Here is a 20,702-nt window from a genome sequence, read left to right as displayed (position 1 = left end):
TGTCTTTTGTCTGGTGAAAAAAATTTCCCTGGAACCTAACCCCTCCTATTTACATGAATTCTTATGGGGAAATTGGATTCACTTAACATCATTTTGCTTAAAGTCACATTTTCCAGGAACATAACTACAATGTTAAGCGAGGAGTTACTGTATTGAGTTGTCTGTAAAGGTCCACGCACACTGATGGCACTGAAGAGTACAGTGATGACATCACATACCACACACTGATACATGTCATGACATCACCACTGAATCATTTGTTCCTGGGGCCAAAAATCAGTAGTTCCCTGTTCTGATTTCATTATTTAGTGTTATATCCTATGTAGGGCCTCTAAGCATGTTGTCAAAGGACGTTACTATGTTCTCGCCTGACAAAAGCACTGGTGTTGTACCACAGCCCCAAGTTTTCTGCTGCACAATCACACTATTAGCAACCCCAGGCACTGAAAAGCCATGAGTCAGACACCAAAAATCTGTTCTCTTCGCTTTCTTCACTGATGAGCCTCTCAAGCGGACCTGGGTCCTGTTTTCAAGCTTGTCTCCAGACCCTGAAGGCCGGGTTTGTATTACACATGAAAACTCACAGGCTCATCTCAACCGCTCGTCCCCAGAGCTGGGCCATTTACCAACAATACATAAATATTGTGACACTGCGGCGATAAAATCACACCCCGCTCCTTGGGTTGCTATGGAGATAGGCGCGAGCCGCACCGGAAACGTCCCTTCGCAAACTCTCCCCGGAGAATCGAGCGGCTTCTCTTTTGCGCTAGCCACGGGGTCGGGGCCGGAACTGTGAGCTGGGACCTGAGTTCCAGCCGGGCCCTATTCGGTGTTTCACTTACTCATTCTCCCCCCCCCCCCCGCGGCGTTACCGGGGTAACGGAGTCGTTGGAGCAGCGAGGAGCCCGGGGCAAGATGGTGAGGGACAGGGCGGGGAGGGGGCCGCCGCTTGTGGGACGCAGGAGCGGGGAGGTCTGACGCCCCCCAGCGCCTCCCCGCTCTCACCCCGTCTCCCCTCTTCTTTCTGCCCCTCCAGATGCTCTCCCGGGCCAAGCCGGCCGTGGGGGGCGCCCCGCCGCAGGGCGACAAACGGAAGAAGAAAGGCAAGAAAGTCCCGCAACTGGAGGAGCTGCTGGCCCAGAGGGACTTCACCGGCGCCATCGCCCTGCTGGAGGTAACGGGGGAGGGGGCTCGGCCTACGGGGCTCTGCGCTGCCGCAGCTAACGGGCTAACTCCGCCAGTCTCCCAGGCAACGGGGGTGCGAGTGGGAGGGGCCGCAGGTCCCCGGGTCCCCATTCCCCGCGTCCCCCCGCCAGTGCAGGATTGGTGCCCAGTGCACAGCCCCCGGGGCCTCGCCCAAACCCTTCTCCCAGTGACTGGGGTGATGAGGCTCCTTCTGGCAGACTGTTCCCAATTGCAGCAGAGCTCCCGCTTTGGAGAAAGTTCCAGCTTTTTCAACTAATTTGTCCTTTCTGTTCTTTCTCACACCCTAGATATGCCCCCTGTGCCTGAATAATCACTCGCTCTCCTTTACTTTTACAGCTTTACAATATTTGTACAGAGACTGTGTGACTGGATAGAAACTGCCTGTCCTTGAAAATGTGATATTCACACCACCTGACTTCCGTGTCCAGGTTTGTCAAGCCAGCAGAAATCATCCTTATATTAATTTTATAAATTGATTTGTTTCACATGAGACAATCTGACAAAATTTGACAGCTGGTGTCTTTTTTGCATCCTGTTTTCTCTGAAGTTTAAACGGCATGTGCGGGAACAAGATGAGGACACTGACCTCTGGATTGGATACTGCGCCTTTCACCTGGGGGACTACAAGAGAGCATTGGAGGTGAGATGAAAAAAAATCCTCTCCCTGCTGGAGAGAATCAGGATGTTGTCCTAAAGTAGTGGCAGCAGGCAGGAGAGATGTTTTTTGGTGGTGCAGAAGAAATGGGCCAGACCTTTGTGTATAAATCTAGCAGCAATAGAGCAAAGTATACAGAAATAGTAGTTTCTGTATAGTAGGGAAATAGGAGTTCCTACACCGAAACAGTCTATTGGTCCAGCATCCTAGTTAAACTTTGCCCCAAAGCCTAAATTGTCCTTTTCTTAATTTCATGACAGTTGTTCTAACATTCTTTTCCCTATTTGGTGTGTACACCTTCAGAAAATAATATGTGGAAAGTAATTGTTTGAGCTGGGTGGAACCTTGTTATGGGTTGAGTTAAAACCTTGTTGTGATTGATGGGTGTGAATACACTCTTCAGTTAACATAACTGTAAGGATAAATTAACCATAGCCCCCCATCTAAAACTAAAGGGTTATGTGAACCCACTGAACAGGTTTGGACTGTATGGGCATGGTGTGTGTGTGTGTGCTAAGTATTGTTTTTGGTGGGGTCGAGGGCAGAACATGTGTGTTTGTGCACACATGCACATGTCCGGAGAGACTCACAGACTACCTGGAAAAATCAAAGCAGAAGTCTATAACCAAAGTGAGACCCCTGAGAGAAACTTAGAGAGAGGTTCTGATTCTGGGATGCTGGCTAAAAAGAAGCTTGGACCTGTAAGCTAAGAAATTCCTCTTTTTGCCTTTAGTTAATCCTGTATTCGGAAAAGCAGGACTTTGATGCAATTTTGTTTATTTACAAGGAATGTACACAGGAAATATGAGATTCCATTTTCAGTACTTCTAGCAGGAACATCCCCAGGGCCCTGAACTTTGAATAACCATTCAGGTCAAAAAGGGGCAACATAATCATATCCCCACCTTCATTATTTAGCCAAGCAGTAGTATTACATATTCAATTCTTTTTAATCTTTTTTCCTCAATCCCTCTAGCCCCTTAATTATTTTGTTGCTCGTCTATGAATTTTCTGATGTCTGCATAAAACCTCCCTTTTACCCCCAAAGAGTTTTCAAGGTTATTAGAAAATATGTTTATTCAAGTAATCTATAGATTATCAAGTTGCTTGCATCATATAGTGCCTATTGTACTCCTTTTGGGTAAGAAGGTGCCCCTGTGGGATTCTGCCTTCTTCTCCCCACAACCCTTCTGCCTCTCCTGCTGTGAAATAGAATTTGCTGCCAGTCCTGGGTCAATGAGCTCATACTCTGTTCTCAGGTGTGCCCACACATCACTCTCTCTTGACATCTAGCAAAGTCTGCGTCTATTGACTATCTTGTCTTGTGCCATTCTGAAATGAGCCTTCACAGCCTATTAATTTGTTTCTATACCCTCCCATTTTCACACCTCCCTTTAGCCCAGGGGAAAATACTAAAGTGAATTCATAGAACTAGAGATCACAGGAGAAAAGACATTCCTCCATAGTTTTAGAGAATTATGCTGTGGAACTATAATGACTTTTTCCCTTATAGAAGTAGGTGGAGATTTTTGCTCACACATACAGGGTTAAATGGGTTTCCAGACTTGGGTTGGAGATGGAATATCCCGTCCCAGCCAGCCCTGAATATGTCTGTAAGATTTTTGAGGATATTTCATTTTACCCTTATTCTGGAACAATGAGCAGGGGACAGAAGTTAGGAGGAGATGGAAATATCTCACTTGGTTAATTCTCTTCTCTGTAATTGCCAGGGATGCTTGGAATTGGTAGACCTCAACCTTTTCCAGCACCTTAAATGTTAGAATTGGGTAGGCTAAGGGGCATGAATTGGCAGTACTGAAACGTTCTTTAGTTGCATCTGGTAATATCTGCTTGTGGAGACGGATAGACATTCCATTAAAAAAAATTAAGTTTATCCTGTTGCATTGAATACTTTGTAAGGATTTACATTAGTAGAAGGAAATCCAGGATGGATTTTAAATTTCGAACACTCTCTTGGAGGCAAAAGTAAAAGAGGACCAGACACATCAGTAAATAAAATAATCCAGTCTGTCTAAATCTATTTCACCACCAAGTGGTGATATTGATCCAGGCCTTTAAAAAATGCCAGTATTTGTATTAATCTCTTTGGCTGTTTGTAATAAAGGCATTATACATATACACATACATATACACACAGACCAGCTTTTAACTTAAAATGGAAAGTGTCTTGGAATTTTTTTTATGCACATGTAGAGAAGTCTCAGTTTTTTAAACTGGGTATCTCTCCATCCCCACAAGCAGATAGTTACCGGATGTAACTAAAGAAGATTTCAGTGATTTTTATTCTCACAGCTGTCTTTCACAAGGCACAAAGTTGCTTGATATTTAAAAAAAAATAGAAAAAAAAATCTGTCAAAGACGCTGAGCATAATGTGTTTTGTTCTACACGAATGACTGATGAAATTAAATAGATGAACATAAATGTAGAAGGAAGTTAGAGGTGAGGTATTACATATCCAGTACCTTTTGCATAACTGTGGCTGATTACTTTGAGATCTTAAATTGGGACCCTGTGTCCAACAATGGTGTTATAATACTTGGATTTTATGTGGATTTTATTTTATTTATTTTTGCTATTATGGTGATACTGTCTTTTTATGTCCATATTTTAGTCTGTGCTAAACCATGACTTACCTTTATTTAAAAAGGTATATACTGGAATCTGATGTTGAAGTCCCAGTGTTTATATATTCTCAACGTAGGTGCATATGTAAACCAGCTGGAATGAGCAAAATAGATGTTCTCATATCCAGGGAGAACCTAGAAAACAAAAGGAGAACAGTGAGTAATCCTGATCATTCTAACACTCTCTATTCTACACCAGTAGAGTTGGAACAACAATTTGTTGCAAATAACCGATCTGATGGATTTTGCCTTTGTTCAAGAATTATCAGACTATCAAGTTTGAATCTCTTGTTATAATAGGGCATACTGGCCCTTTAAACCCAGAGAGGGGATACCTGGGAGACCAGGAATTCTGGAGCAGATAATGGCCTAGGAAATGACGGATGTAGGTGCTAGGAGAGAAGAAATGGTCCGAAGGTGATAGTCTGGGGAAACCCAGGCTACTGTTTCTTTAAGGGCCTGGGATCAGGAGCTTTGCAGGGTAGGGTGGGACAAGGCTTCCCTCTCTATCAGCCATCCAGAATAAGTTCTGGGGAAAAGCATGTAATACAACCTGACTCTTGCCTCACTCTGAGAGAGACATGAGCAGGGGAAGCACTGGTTGCCTGCTGACCTTTCCCAGCCTACAGGAGAAAAGATTGAGGCGGTGTGACCTGGCCTCTAAGTTGGGCAGGAAGGCTGAAGCCTTCACCCCAGACAAGGCACCTGGGAGGAGAGGATTTTTGTTATGAAGGTTTTGTTTTGTGTTCTGTTTGCTTTTTTTTTTTAAAAAAAGAATTTGTTGCCAACTTGGGTGGAACCAGCTAAGGGAAATTTACAGAGGTCGGCTGGGAGAAGCTGCCCTATGGTGGCAGCCAGCTACAGCTGTTAAAATTTAGTCACTGACATTTCTGGGAATAATCCTTGGTCAGTTGGCTGTTTACAAGCAATTAGTAGTAATTATTTGAAATTAGTTAGTTTAGTTTTTATTGGACACATGTATTATGCAAAATTTGCTTTCTACAAATATTCTTCAATATTAGCTGAAAATATGCTGGTTTTGCTTATGTTCCTCTTGGTGACCTGCTTAAATAAAAAAGAATATTCTGTCAATATACATTTACATTTTTAAACAAATTTGCTTTTACTGACAAGGTTCCCTTGTCTTTACCTTCGTACTTTTAAGTATTCACTGAGCTCTAATATCCATTGTTCACAGAAGCCAGTTACAATAAGTAAATATCTGACTCTTCTCCAGGTTAAGCTAAGGTTCCTGAGTTGTGACATTCCCCACACCAAAAGGGAGTGTCCCAGAAGTCTTCAGATCCCAACTGGAACCCTGAGAATTCCCCATTTTGTCACCTTCATCTTTGAAGCACCATGTTGTGGCCACCATCTACACCAGCTATTGAGATTCCTTCTGAAGCCCAATAACAAAACCTCTCTTTAAAAAAGAAAGTCAAACCAAGAGTGCCTGTTGATCTAGATGGCACTGCCTCCTCCTCCTCAGAGCACTGTGCCCACACCTGCAGTGTTCCATCCCCCTACCAGCACGGAAGGAGAACACCACTAGAAATGAAAAACCAGTTTCTAACCATTTTTATATCACACCCATTGCCATAATACCATAGTTCTTCTCCTGGATGATAGTGAAAAATCACCAGTTGCATGGCCTGCTATAGCATCTTTAACTCCCCAAATTTACACAAAGAGGCTACCTCTAAATCAGATGCAGGTATCTCCCGTTCCTCCCCCCAGAAAGTTAAAACGCTGCCTCGACAGTCTTCCTGATCACTACCAGACCAAGGGACAAGAGACTGGCTCTAGAAAATCAGATACTGCCCTTTTCAAAGGTAGCACACTGCAGAGTCACCTGATCCGCCATTCTGAGATGTTTTGTACCCCTTAAAAATGCACGGGAACTTCTTATCTGTCTCTCCAACATGGCTTTTGGCCATCTTTGGATATTTAACAACTTCAATTTAGAGACAAATGAAAGCCCAAATACAAGAGTAACATGATACAAAATCAAGAGCTAGAATGATTTGTTAGAAAACTTATCTATGAACAGTATCAGCTAAAACAAAATGAAATCTAAATTGATGTGTCTGTAGTGCCCAGCATGATGGGGCCCCGATGCCTGATTAAGGCCCCTATATGTTCCCAAAATATAAATAATAATGAGGGTTACATCAACATGATCATGATACAAGTCTACGCAGGGGCTAGAAGTTATGAGAAGTTTTGTTGCCCTCACCTTGATAAGAGCAGAGCAGTGACCCATGACCCATTGATATCTCCCAAAGCCTGCTGGGTCACCCTTATACCAACCCACTGCTGAATACGTGAATAATGCAGGAATAGGGTCCAGTAGATCTCCAACTGCATCCAGAAAGCGGACATCAAAGACACTCAGGGACTGGGAGGCAAAGAGACCAAAACAAAAGAATATACCGGTATTTTCAGACGGAAAAGTGACTGTGTGAGCAACTTCAGCTGTTAATACAAGTTTGTTTTTCTTTCACCCCCAAAGGAGAGGTTAACAAGAATTATTAAAACCTGTTGTATCTGTACAGAAAGCCCAGAGTCAGCAGATACTGTACTGTTAGGTTTGAAAACTTTAGTCAGTTGAACATTTATCTAAATGCCTTTATTAATGACCCAGATGAGCACTGAGGTCTCACAAAAACTTTGGGCTTGTCTACATGAGAAAAAAAGCTTACAATAACTAATGTGTTTAGCTATTCCATACTGACTTCCTTGTGCATGCAAACCCTTTGATAAGACATCCTGAGGATGGAGATAAATGATGCCCGGGGAGTTAGGTAAGCTCAGTGATACTAGCCAAATGTGAAACTACTTGCTCAGACTGGTTAATAGAGAAAGCCAGTCACCAGAAACTAGACTAAGGACTTTCAAAAATCCCATCCTGGTTTTAGGAGACCAGAGTGATCTAATTCACAGTTTATTTGTAACCTATCATTTGGTAGTCTCTCCCCTGGCCTCTTCCAGATAAACATTTAAACAGAAGTCTAATCTTAAGCCTTCTTGACTCCAGGGTAATTTTTAGAAAATCCTCCATGGTTGTTATCATACCCTTAGTGTAGACAAGGCTCAATAGGGTCACAGAGTGCTTGTGGCTGGAGGAATAAGACTGGGAGATTTGCAACGGGAAGCATCCAGGTAGGAAAGAAGTACAGTGCTTCCATGAAGCCTTGTTCCTAACCATGAAGCTGGCCTCTCTGAAGAGAGACTGCTGGAGAGAGATGGAAGAGAAGAGAACAGTATTCTCTCAATTGCTACCTATTTTCACAAGGAAGTCAAATGGAGAACTGTATTGCCCACGAGCTATTTGGACCATTCTGCTTTTGCAGTGAAAGTAATCAGCAGAAAGAATGTAATACACTGCTTTGTGCACAAAAGGGAAGGGAAAAAAACTTCCAAAATGAAAACCTCTGCCAAAAGTTCCAATAATAAGCAAAATTTCCCCACATAGCTAAGATCTTGTATCGCAGGTGTACCTAATTTTGGCTGTGATTTAGAGGAGGAAGGCTGAGACATACATTTAGCTTTTATTATATTGCTTTATCCTCTCACATATGGCAGGGGAGGGGCAGGCAAGGTACCTCAGGTCTATAAACATTGTTTGTTTGTTTTTTAAAAAAACCTCAACAGTGTGATGTACCCAGAAGAGGGTCCTGGGAGTCTGTATATATGATAACTTTAGTTTCTATATTAAATTACACATGAGAAACCACTTTCAAAAATAATCAAGAGTTGGACTGAGAGATTGCAGGGGAGAAGGCCTGAGAGGATGAGTAGGAAGAAGCCCATGGAGGTAGCAGCAAGAAGTGAGATGGAGCTTTCTTTGGCTGCTGGTTATAGGTTCCCTGGGCTGGGAAGCAGTGTAGTGTGTGTGCCTGGGTTCCCATACAAGCCACTCGTATGGTGGCACGAGGCCAGAGAAGGGGAAAGGACCACAGAGCCCAGCACTGGCGCTGGACACCAGATATAAGGACTGGGCTTTTATTTTAATGAACTGTATGTCACCTTGGAATGGGTGGACTTAAATCATGACCTGGCTGTAGGATCATCATAGGAGGAGGCTGACCTCCAGAGGACCAGAGCATCTGTTGGCAGGGGGTGCCAGACAGGGTGAGAGCTGCCACGCCTGACCACAAGGAGCAACTCCAGCAGTGAGTTGACCCCTTCACAGTGATCTACTTAAAAGGGCCATGTTCTTTGGCACTGTGTACAAGGTAAGTAATTGTGATGATGCATACACCATTGCTGACTGGATCAGCACAATACTTATATACTGTCTACATGGGATTTTCAAAAGTGCTCAGTGCTGGTCTAACACTTTCCCCCATTGATATCAATAGTAAAATTCCAAATCACTACAATGGGAGCAGGACTAGGCCAACGCTGAGTGCTTTAGAACATCCCCCATCTGGCTTTAAGTCATGACCACCCAGAACCTGGAACAAGCATCCCCCTAGGGGGAAGTGGGAGAGGGGAGATGGAGAAAAGGGGACATCACAAGCATATTCCTACATGTCTAAAGTCTTCTGATGAATCAGTTTGCTTAGGAATTAGCATCTCATCTTCAGGATTCTGGGAGAGCCTCAAGACACTGATCGAATTTCTGCAGCAAATCCTTTGAAATCCAAAGGATTCTGTATAGTTAGGGCCCTACCAAATTCACCATAGACGCCAACTTCCCCTCTACCCAGGGGGTGCTTCACCCTCACTCAGCCCCAGGACCGCCCCCACTCTACCCCTTCCCCCAAGTCCCCACCCTGCCTCTTCCCACCCCTGTTCTGCCCCATCCCACCTCCTCCCCTGAGTGTGCCCTGTCCCCACTCCTCTCCCTCCCTCCCAGAGCCGACCTGCACGCGGCAGGTAGGAGGCGCTGGGAGGGAGGGGGAGGAGTGATCAGTGGGGCTGCCAACAGAGGAGAGGCGCTGGGAAGCAGGGAGGTGAGGGGGGAAGCTTGGCTGCTGATGGGTGCTAAGCACTCAGCACCCTTGGAGTCGGTGCCTATGTAGTTCAGGGTCCGTTTTGGTCAATAGATTGCCTGCTATTTTTATTGCTGAAAGACCTGAGGATTCCATCATTCTTTTATTTCTAAGCCATGAACTCAAGAATCACATTTCAAGTAACTCAGTACACACCGCATAAACTCCTGAATTCTGCTTAGAACGATGGGATTCTTAATTAGTTGCAGATACAGGTTTGAAGTATGGTCATACATACACCTGAAAGAATAAGTGTCAAAAGTTATTTTCTGCCATTTTCCCTTCATTTCTTTCAATTCTGGCTTCATGAATAGTAACAGATAAGCAGCACAGTTTGCAAGTCAGCTGTTTCTTTATCACTCTATTACCTTTGCATCTCTGGTGCAAGACAAACCATGAGGCATGTAATAAGAAGAGACTTTTTAGAGTATAAGTGGCATAACTCACCACCCATTCAAACTGTCTTACAATGGAAAAAGATGAGAGAGTGAGATTAAAGTATCCCTATAATGAAACTTCTGTTTTCAAGCATGCTTTAGGTCAGTAGCATCTTGGATGTCCTAGCACATTAATTGAAAGTATGACACAAAAGGGTTACTGGAAGATGATCCCATTTGGGATCAAGAAAGCGATCAGGTGGATGCTGATTTGATAGCTTGTGAAAAACTCAACTGACATCTAACAGTGTTTTACTTACCAGTTAACCAAGTGTTTCTTCCTCAATGGATTAGCTAATAGCTCTGCAAAAAATGTATATTTAGAGAGGGAAGAAAGGGTCCTGCACACTTCCAGAGCACCAAAGACACTCTCTGGCTGTACTGTTTTGAGGAAGAGGAATGGATGGGAATTGCCAAGAGCTTTGCTGGGATCCAGAGTGAGCAGAACTAAGCCACTCATCTGTGTAGGGAGCTCTCGCCTAGCATTGAGAGCAATACATCAGAGCCAAGTAGGTAATCTGGGTTGCATATGATCATGCTGAGCACTTGTCACAAGGCCAGACTTCTTTCTGTTAAAGCCTGCGACAATCCTAGGTCATTTCACCAAGAGGGCAACCCTCACTGGGAGGAATAGGTTTGCAAGATCTGCAGGCCTTATTCCCAGTTCGTCTCTGAGGGTGAAATGCATTCCTGTGCAGAGGGCCTATGCACCACTTACGTCCCTTGTAAGCAGAAAACTCTCCTCTCTGCTCTGCTCCCATTGTACCACTCAGGCGGCACAAAGGAAGCAGACTCACCATGACTCCCCTTCTGGGGATTCCCCCAGTAGGCAGAGAACTAGCAGAGTGGGCCCCTACATAGTCCTCCCCCTCAGTCCCCAGTGGAGGGGGCATGCTGGGGACAGGGAATGGGACTGGCCAGAATGCAATACACTCAGGGCCGGCACAACCTAGGGCACCAAGATTTGGGGGTGCCGCTGCCAATCAAGATGCTGGCTGTAGATTGCAGACTGTAAGGAGGACATATATGATACGAACCACGCTCCCAATGAATTGCTCTTCTGCCATTTAGAAAGCCAGCGAAGTCCTTTGATTGTGGATTGATAATTGTACAGATATTGCTGTGTTGGTAGGTACATTACAGTAATAGCTCCTCTGTCTTATAGATTTCACAGCAGCCAGAAGGAGAGTGGAGCCTGCTGCATGCCAGGGACTGGAGAGGAGAGCGCCCATTTCACCTTGCGGCTCTTTGAATCCTACCTTGCCCGCTGCCCCCCAGCCAAACCCAGATTGCGCCTGCTCCCGCTTCTACACCCAAACCAGGTCTGTTTCCCTTCCCCTCCCCAGCCAAACCCGATCCTCCCAGTGACCAAACCCGGTCTGCTCCCCTTGCACTCTCCAGCCAAACCCGAACCCCCACTTACCAAACCTTGTCTGCTTCCCTTCCCCACCAAACCCGATCCCCCAGTATGACTGAGTGTCCGCCATTTTAATTTTATAAAAATAACAAGGAGTCTGGTGGCACCTTAAAGACTAACAGATTTAGGGTATGGCTACACTTGCCGCTGTACAGCGCTGGGAGTTAAACCTGTCTTCGTACAGCTGAGTAGGGAAAGCGCTGCAATCTGTCCACACTGACAGCTACCAGCGCATTGTTGTGGCCACATTTGCAGCGGCATTGGGAGCGGTGCATTATGGGCAGCTATCCCAGCGTTCAAGTGGCTGCAACATGCTTTTCAAAAGGGGTGGGGTGCAGTGTGATACAGAGTGTGGGGGAGAGAGTGTGGATTTTTGGAGCCGACACTGTCGGCACTCTGCCTTGCAAGTTCCGACCCCCCTCCCTCCTCCACCCCTCTCTCACTCACTGAAAGCAAACAGCAGCTGTTTGTTTTTTTTCTCACAGACCAGATAAGCAGCCACTCCCCGAAAGGGACCCTTCCCCTCCCCTCCCTGCGCCCGCGCGCCTCTCTCTTCAAGCAAACATTAGCTGTGGGCATTCCAAAGGGAGCCCCCCGCCTGCCTCTGCTCATTCACAGCAAACAGTAGCTGTGTTTGGTGTTTTGATAAGCAGCTCCCGGAACCTGGAGTTCACAACAAAACAAAGGCATCACAACAAACAAGGAGAGGAACCTTCACTTAAAAAGGATTATGGGGAGTTTCTGGAGGCCAATCACTGTGTAATAAGTTTACTCCCCGTTTACACTAGAGCACCAGCATCTCAGCCACTCCGCAGCAGCTGTTATTCCCCTCGGGGAGGTGGAGTACCTGCAGCGCTGTAGCCACGGAGATACAGTGCTGTACGTGCCTTGCCAGTGTGGATGGGGAGTGAGTTACAGCACTGTGGGCGGCTTTATTGCGCTGTAACTCTCAGGTGTAGCCAAGGCTTTATTTAGGCATAAGCTTTCGTAGGTAAAAAACCTCACTTCTTCAGATGCATGGAGTGAAAGTTACAGATGCAGGCATTATATAATGACACATGAAGAGAAGGGAGTACCTCACAAGTGGAGACCAAGTGTTGACAGGCCAATTCAATCAGGGTGGATGTGGTCCACTCCCAATAATAGATGAGGAGTTGTCAATTCCAGGAGAGTCAAAGCTGCTTCTGTAATGAGCCAGCCACTCCCAGTTTCTCTTCAAGCTCAAATTAATGGTGTTAAATTTGCAAATGAATTTTAGTTCTCCTGTTTCTCTTTGATGTCTGTTTCTGAAGTTTGACTTTTAAATCTGTTATAGAATGTCCAGGGAGATTGAAGTGTTCACCTACTGGCTTTTGTATTATACCATTCCTGATGTCCAGTTTGTGTCCATTTATTCTTTTACGTAGGGACTGTCCGGTTTGGCCAATGTACATGGCAGAGGGGCATTGCTGGCACATGATGGCACATATAACATTAGTAGATGTGCAGGTGAATGAGCCCTTGATGGTGTGGCTGATGTGGTTGGGTCCTCTGATGGTGTTGCCAGAGTAGATATGGGGTCCAATAACGTGTATTAATTCTAATGAACAACATCATATTATGCAGTATTCATTTTTGAAAGTTTGCACCAGCCCTGAATACACTCCAGCTGGCAGATGGTCCCTTGGGGATGATAGCCAGATAAGCAAGTTAGAGAAGCTCCCAGGTTGCTCTAATAAGTGCTTGGGCCAGGACAGGTAATCAAGGAGTTGTAACCAGCCCCCTGACAGACCCCTCTATCTGACACACCCAGTGAATGTCCAGCAACATAGGGCAAACTTTACACCAGTGGCATCTCTAGGCTGCTCATTGACCAAGCCAGTGCAGAATCATAGAATCAGACTTTAAGGTCAGAAGGGACCATTGTGATCATCTAGTCTGACCTCCTGCCCAGTGCAGGCCACAGAATCTCACCCACCCACTCCTGTATCAAATCTGTGTCTGATCCATTGAAGTCCTCAAATCGTGGTTTAAAGATTTTGTCGAAGAAAAACTCAGTTCTCACTTTTTGTTTGGGTGCAGCAAAATCAAATTCTTTATTATTTCTCCAGTAATTACCATGGAGGGAGAGAGTGCCATAGGACACAGGGTCCTGGACAGGTCTCTCAACTGGTAAACAATTACATCAAGCCTTTATACGTTGTTTCAGACAATTTCTAGCAATAATACAGACAGTAAAAAGCAACAAATACATTTTGTTTATACATAAGCTTTTCTGCTATCTCACTAGAAAAACAAGACTGCAAGACTGCATATTGCAAGGTCGTAATAACTTTCACACAATTCACTCTGTCTTACATTATCTTGCTTCCTCACGTCACCAGGGTCACAGTTAACCTAACTCATGCTAACTAACATTCATTAAGATCTCTTCAAAACCTTGTTACTTATTTACTGGCTTCCACAATTTCAAGGTGCAGAGAACCTTCCAGCAAGTGTCCAAGGCTGCAGAGGAAGGCTGCAGAGGAAGGCGAAAAAACATGATTTGAGGACCTCAAATCATGGTTTTTCACTGCAGCTTCTTGAGAGGTCCTGCCTCCTTGCACAAATCAGAGACATACAAGGGAGGAAGGAGTTCAGGGATTCAAGTGATTTTTTTTAACTGCCTTGTGATATTTAATGAAACGTCTAAGTCCTTCATGCTTTATAATGGTGTCATACTGAAGCAGTAATCAGCTCATTAGATTAAGTTAAAGCTTTTCTATTCTACCTAGGACAAAATGTAAGGCAATCATGAAATCGCACTGAGAATTTCAAGGTACATTCCAAAGGAGAATTTCAATTTACCTCTTTAAATGAAAAGGAGCATCACTGACAGAATGCCGGCTTGGTGAGAACATACCAGAGAGACGTTTGACCAATGATATTCCAGGTTTAAAGTTTGCTCTCTCGGGCCTATCATGTTCCATTGAAATAAATGAGAAATGTAGGTGCTCAGTGTGATGGATTTAGAGCTGCTCTGTAATTGGCTGAGCAAAGTGAGGCCTAGCACTCCTCTCAATTTTATTTCTCTGTCTGCCACTGAAAGGAACTATGGGGAGACCCAAACCCAGTCAGGTCTGCAGGGGTAAGTGCAGCTGATCCACAGATACTGTAACCCAGGACCCCGTCTAAGTGAGCATTGCAGGATTTCACTCTGGAAAAAGGTAAGAACATGAGGGCTATTACCTGTGGAGGTGCACTCAGAGACCAGAGAAGGGATCTGAGGTGCAGCCAGCCCTGTAACTGTGACACTCAGTGCCTCTGAAAGTCAGGACATTTATTTAGCTGCCTAAATATGGATTTAGGTGCCTAGCTTCAGGCACCTGCTTTTGAAGATCTGGGCCAATAATTCTCAGTTCATTTATAAAACAAGGGTTTTTGAAAGAACTCAGAGGCATTTCGGGGCCAAGCAATGACAGATTTTATCCCAGTCTGAATACAACTAGTTAGTATTAAGGAATTTAACAGGTAGTGCCCACCAAATTTGAACTGTGAATTTTGAAAATCCAAAAGCAATTATGAAATAAATTACTTTCCCCCTCCTTGCCTCCCCATAGTACCATGTAATGCACAGTTTTTGGGCACAATGCTAAAAAAAATTGTCCTCATTTTAATCAGTGTCCAGGATTACTAAATGAACACAGAATTTGGAATAGCCAAATTATTTTCCTTTAAGAGTGGAGGGGAGTGTGTGTGTGGGGGGGGGGGGAGGGATGAAGTGCTGATTCTCCTTTATTTGCAAGTCATTTTGTTTATAACAAGTTAAACAAGTTAAGAAAAAGCACAGCAGAACACATACTTTCTTAGTTTATGCCAGGGGTCGGCAACCTTTGAGAAGTGATGTGCCAAGTCTTCATTTATTCACTCTAATTTAAGGTTTTGTGTGCCAGTAATACATTTTAACGTTTTTAGAAGGCCTCTTTCTATAAATCTATAATATATAACTAAACTATTGTTGTATGTAAAGTAAATAAGGTTTTTAAAATGTTTAAGAAGCTTCATTTAAAATTAAAATGCAAAGCACTCTGGACCGGTGGCCAGGACTCGGGCAGTGTGAGTGCCACTGAAAATCAGCTCACGTGCCGCCTTTGTCTACCCCTGGTCTATACAGTAAGGGATAAGATATAGTAAAAGAGCATCAGCACCTCTGAGTTTATTTCATCATAAATTTTTTTCATAGTTTTCTGAAACACAGAACCTCCCTATGTGCTCCTTAGTGAAATAGAGCATGCCGGTCTATTTAGATTATTTTGCTGTAGCCTGATGCCTGACAGCTGAGCAGTTGTTGACGATGCAAGTAAAGCTTTCGGCATCTTGGAACAGACTGTTATGCTTTCCACTTGCTGTTATCAGAAGAGGAGAGCCTTTAAAAGAGGCAGTTAAGCTGCCTGGTCACAGCTGTGTGCAAAAGGAGAGAACAAGGGCATAAAGAGACTTACTTATCTCTTATGGGAGAAAATTCAGACAATGCTGGCTCTTGGAGAACAGACCCTCCGAATGCACAGAGATGAATGTGGCAGACAGTTAGATGGGGAAGAAAGTACAGCTTGAGATGCTCCCATTTGTTTTCAGATTTCAACATGGAAGACTTATGCACATGTCCCAACGGAGAACAACTGCCTTATGTTAACTGGGGTTCTTCCAGCACTTGAGCAAGGAAAGGAAGGGAAGATGTATGTATCCCTCCATAAGAGCTATTTTTAAAGAATGACTAATTCATCCATTTGTGATCTACTTGGGGCAAATGTGTGACAGGACTCCTGGCTTGCATTCCAATTGTTGGATTTTAGAAAAGTTACTTAAGCTCTGTGGTTCAATTCCTTATCAGTAAAATAGGTTTAATACTCATCTCTCTCTCCAAGCTGTTGTGAGACTCTTTGTTAAAAAACAAACTAACGTTGAAATCTTTGGATTAAAGGTGATAAGTGTTAATATTATAGTTAACTTATATGCTTCAAAATAGAGAGGGAGAAAAGAGACCTGAAGAAATAGCTGGCAGTATCATGCACTGAAATGAGGTATTTACGGAGTAAGCTAACTTGAAAAGTACTTACGGAGCTGTGAGATAGCCCTCCAAAAAGCCAGCTGCATACATGAGGCGTTCATTGCCTATGGACTGACTCCCATAGCCTGCTCCGATCTCCAGAATCCCCCACCCTGTTGATTGTATGGTGTCACTGTAAAAGCCATAGGCATCTCCATTCCTGTCCAAGGAGGCATATCTTTGACCTGGATTGTTTTCTCAGTTTTCATCCAATATACTGTTGCATAGTGGATTTCTGCAAACAAAAACCAAGGAGGTGAAAGTTAGAATGTTGTATTACATATCTCCAGCAATAAGAAGTGTGGGGACCTCATTCCACTGAGATACCCTATCCCTTGTGGAGAACTAAATGGATCAGACAATTGGTAGTGAAGTTTATGCAGCCAACCAATTCTAGGTCACTAGTTTCAATCTATAATTAATGACCTGAATAATGATCATCAGATGCCTGTTTGCTGACTTAAGTAACAGACAACTGAACAGACTGGTTGGTTCACCATATCTGACACCTCTGTTCACAATCTTAAAGGGTGGGGGAGAATGAAAAGCTACAAAAACCTGACTACCTACTCAGGCCTAGAGATGGCCCCTGAGGAACAGAGCTAAGGTTCAGGCTCATTGGCAGGGCAGAGATGGGGAGAAGCATGTATAGCCACTTCCTGTCTCATATTTGACCTGTGGACATCCTCAGTTTCCAGGACTGAAATTCTGGCACATTTCAAAATAATTATACTGACTTTTTTTAATCAAAAGCTCCACCTAGTACTCGCTCTAAGTTAACACATTTTACACTACAGCAAACTCTCCTACCGCCTTTCCAAAGATAGAAACATACTACATTAGCTGCACAAACTGTGACTGCATTAAGACTAACCCTCTAAAAAGGTAGCGGTCATGTGCTTTATCACTTGCAGGAAACTATGTTCACAATCTTTTCAATGGAAGCAGCAAAGAATCCTGTGGCACCTTATAGACTAACAGACGTTTTGCAGCATGAGCTTTCGTGGGTGAATACCCACTTCTTCGGATGCAAGCAGTGGAAATTTCCAGGGGCAGGTGTGTATATATAAGCAAGCAAGAAGCAAGCTAGAGATAACGAGGTTAGATCAATCAGGGAGGATGGGGCCCTGTTCCAGCAGCTGAGGTGTGAAAACCAAGGGAGGAGAAACTGGTTCTGTAATTGGCAAGCCATTCACAGTCTTTGTTTAGTCCTAAACTGATGGTGTTAAATTTGCAGATGAATTGGAGCTCAGCAATTTCTCTTTGCATAGCATCAGCCACAGTTGAGTCCTGATATAGAAAAAAAGATACTCCCGTTCCTGACCCAGAAGAAATCTTACAAAGAGAGATATTGAAAGCAATTTACAAACAGAGTGCCATGGGCATCATCAACTTTGATTTCCAGTTGAGATTCAAAAGATTGCAAAGGTTTTTTTCAATAGTTCTCTTGTATAACTAATAGTGAAGGAGTCACTTGATACCTGCTTTGCACCTCAAATCCAGGCAGGTAAACCCAAGCTATTAAGACACTAGCTCCCTAGAACTTGAGATTTCATCTTGCTTTTCATCATGAAAAAAACACAAGCTTATTTCCTTTAGCATTTTGAAAATCACATTAATTAAAACAGCAATCTTGCTAAAACAGCAATGCACCTAAGTTAGACTGATGGTCTCCTCAAATTTCAACACCATGTTCACTCTTGTCTTGTATACAAATACATGGATGTTTCTCAGTACAGTTTCTTCAAGTCACAAGACTGAAAGGAGGAGGATTGTTACATCCAGCGTCCCACAAAACGTATATAATCAATGCACTTTCCCACTGATGAAGCTGTGCCCACAGCAATCCATGGATTAGTCAGCTACAGACTGGACTATTCTAAATCGCTGGATCAGAGTCTGAAGGTGAAAGCAGCACAGAAACTCAACTATACAGAATACAGGAAAAGATGCCAAGAGCACATCACAGTGTTGTTTCATGACCTGTCCCTATTCACTTATTCTACCAATTCAAAATACTTGTCTTCAGCTGGCATTTTCAAAAAGTGCTCAGAGTTAGCCTAACTCTGCTCTGGTAGGAAGTCAATGGCAAAAGACCAATGCTGAATACTTTTGAAAATCCCAACTTTCATCTTTCAGCCCTCACTGACATGGGACCTGATAACATTAGGTCTCCATTCACAACCCATCAAGACACCTGCATAGTTCCACAAACACCAAAAGTTCAAAAATCAGGAGTCAGAACCCACAAAAATTATGAGGTTGTCTCATAAATTGTAAGGATTTTTTTTATTTTATTGTAATGATTACTGAGCTGTGTTCTGACTTTAACTTCCCCTGTCTGCCTCTAATATGTGTGTCAATTCACATTGCCAATTTACAATGAGAAATACAATTTTGGCCATCACAGGTAATTTTATGTCATCTCTCAACCCCAAAACAACTTATTTTGTGACAAATCCCCAGTCCTCACACTTATCCCAGTTACAGATCAACTCCACAAACCCAGTCACACAACAATTCTGCACACCTCTTGCCTCGCTACCCCATATGTGCCCCTTACTCCCAGCACACCTCTGCTCCTCCTGTGTAGGTTCTTCATCCCAATCTAGACCTAGTTGGAGGAAAAGCTTCAGGGGGAGAGAGAGAGAGAGGCACACACATGCACACGCACACACCTGGGAGGAGGGGCAGCTCCACTGGATCTTCACAAACACCCCCTTGTAGGCCTCGGGAGAGGGCAACTCCAAGAGGGCCACCTTCTCCTCCATTCCAGGCCTGGTATAGGAGCATTATAGAAGAGGAAAGGGGAGGATAGAGGAGCAGAGAGAAGACTGACCCATTTTTCACAAGAAGGGAGGGAGAAGGGACACCTTGAGCTGCTGGGCAATTTTTGTTCTCTCCTCCCCTTCCTCTCTTGAGTAAATAGTATTGGCTGCTCTCTTCCCCTCCTCCAAAACCTTCTTCGCTCCTGAGGAGAAAAGAAATGTTCTGCAAGTCTCCTACCACAACTGTCATTGAGTGACTGTACAAACAAACAAACTCCCCAGGAGGTGAGGACATGGGGGAAGGCAATCTATCAAAGGGGGTTTTCTCCAGACAGCCTGAAAAAAATCACTTGAAGGATGAGCCTCTCACCTCATAGGTAAGACTGGCTCCAGCAAGGGCCAAATTTGTGTTACTTATGATACATATGTGAGAGTGGGAAACACTGCCTGCATTCCTCTAGGTCAATACAGCTAATGGTGCCAAGGACAAAACTTGCAAGAGCTACAGACAAGGCATTTTTGGTCAAAGGCTACTGACCATGGAACTTTATTCTAGAAGAGATAAGACTAAGCCAAAGGCTGAATTTTCAGAACAAAATACATGACTTACCTTTGTGCAAAAGGTTTCCTGCAAGAACTGAAGACAAGGAAAAACAGAGGAGAGAAAAATAAAAGAAAAACACTAAGGAAACCTGCCAAGCAGAGAGCTGAATGCAGCATGGACAACCCTGAGAATCTCACCGTATTTAGCATTCATACTATGACGATTGGCACTGTAAAAATAACTAAGATATGAGTATCAGCACAATATCTAATGCTTTGCAAAGGCAGTAGATAATGGCATTCATGATTGGATACCTAGCTTGATTTCAAATAAATTGCACCCATTTTGCTCAGTGCCTTAAAATATCCTGTTAAGAAGTAATTTTTTTCTATCATAAGCTATGAAGTTTTTCAATTAAAATAAACTATTTTCTGAGTTGCTAAGCTCTTGCTCAAGCACTTCTGACACTGTGATAACTCAGTTGCTTTAAGGCAGTTTTCATTATTTTTACTTCAGCATTTATTACTTTAAAAGGTTGTAACTCTACAGTCAGAAACACTTCCTTGGCTAGTCTAGTGTTCAGTGAGACAGAGCAGTAACTGTTTCTCATCATGTCAATGTTCATAATGCTCAGCTACATAAGAGGTACAGCTCTCTTGAATCAAAATTTAAAGTCCAGCTCTGGTTATTATTTACCAGTGAACTAAATTTCTCTTTTTCCAGACTCAGCCCTGGTCTACACAATGAGTTTAGTCGAATTTAGCGGTGTTACATTGATTTAACCCTGCACCCATCCACACAACAAAGCCATTTTTTTCAACTTAAAGGGCTCTTAAAATCAATTTCTGTACTCCTCCCCTGACGAGGGGATTAGTGCTGAAATCGACCTTGCCAGGTCGAATTTGGGGTAGTGTGGTCACAATTTGACAGTATTGGCCTCCGGGAGCTATCCCAGAGTGCTCCA

General features: G+C 43.7%; 1 protein-coding gene across 2 annotated transcripts; it reads left to right on the top strand.

Moving 5' to 3' along the window:
* The first annotated feature begins 711 nt into the window (after positions 1-711).
* LOC120373711 lies at positions 712-20,559 on the top strand. 2 transcript variants are annotated; one of them, XR_005585665.1, is made up of 11 exons: positions 712-918; positions 1,037-1,174; positions 1,543-1,634; positions 1,754-1,846; positions 4,585-4,663; positions 5,745-6,968; positions 11,110-11,266; positions 14,115-14,230; positions 15,955-16,055; positions 17,341-17,482; positions 17,664-20,559. XR_005585665.1 is itself a non-coding variant. In XM_039492507.1 (9 exons), the coding sequence occupies exons 4-9, from the start codon at positions 1,764-1,766 to the stop codon at positions 16,010-16,012; spliced, it is 615 nt and encodes a 204-aa protein (XP_039348441.1). In that variant the 5' UTR covers positions 712-918; positions 1,037-1,174; positions 1,543-1,634; positions 1,754-1,763; the 3' UTR covers positions 16,013-16,239. The 2 variants fall into 2 exon arrangements, 1 of the variants encoding a protein (XP_039348441.1); XM_039492507.1 differs by lacking the exons at positions 17,341-17,482; positions 17,664-20,559 and having other exon boundaries at positions 4,531-4,663; positions 6,793-6,968; positions 14,115-14,122; positions 15,955-16,239.
* Positions 20,560-20,702: the final 143 nt, after the last annotated feature.

Source organism: Mauremys reevesii, linkage group 1 (assembly GCF_016161935.1).
Source record: "Mauremys reevesii isolate NIE-2019 linkage group 1, ASM1616193v1, whole genome shotgun sequence".
Lineage (NCBI taxonomy): Eukaryota > Metazoa > Chordata > Testudines > Geoemydidae > Mauremys > Mauremys reevesii.
Note: the sequence above shows the minus strand (reverse complement) of the source record. Positions and strands in the feature narration are given on the sequence as shown.

Bases quoted from the DNA above. Each gene is read 5' to 3' on its own strand.
- LOC120373711 (XM_039492507.1), top strand. From the start codon at position 1,764: ATGTGCGGGAACAAGATGAGGACACTGACCTCTGGATTGGATACTGCG. The intron at 4,664-6,792 runs GTGAGTAATCCT...TATCTCCCAAAG, and splicing joins TAGAAAACAAAAGGAGAACA to CCTGCTGGGTCACCCTTATA. The intron at 6,969-11,109 runs GTGAGCAACTTC...TCTGTCTTATAG, and splicing joins TCAGACGGAAAAGTGACTGT to ATTTCACAGCAGCCAGAAGG.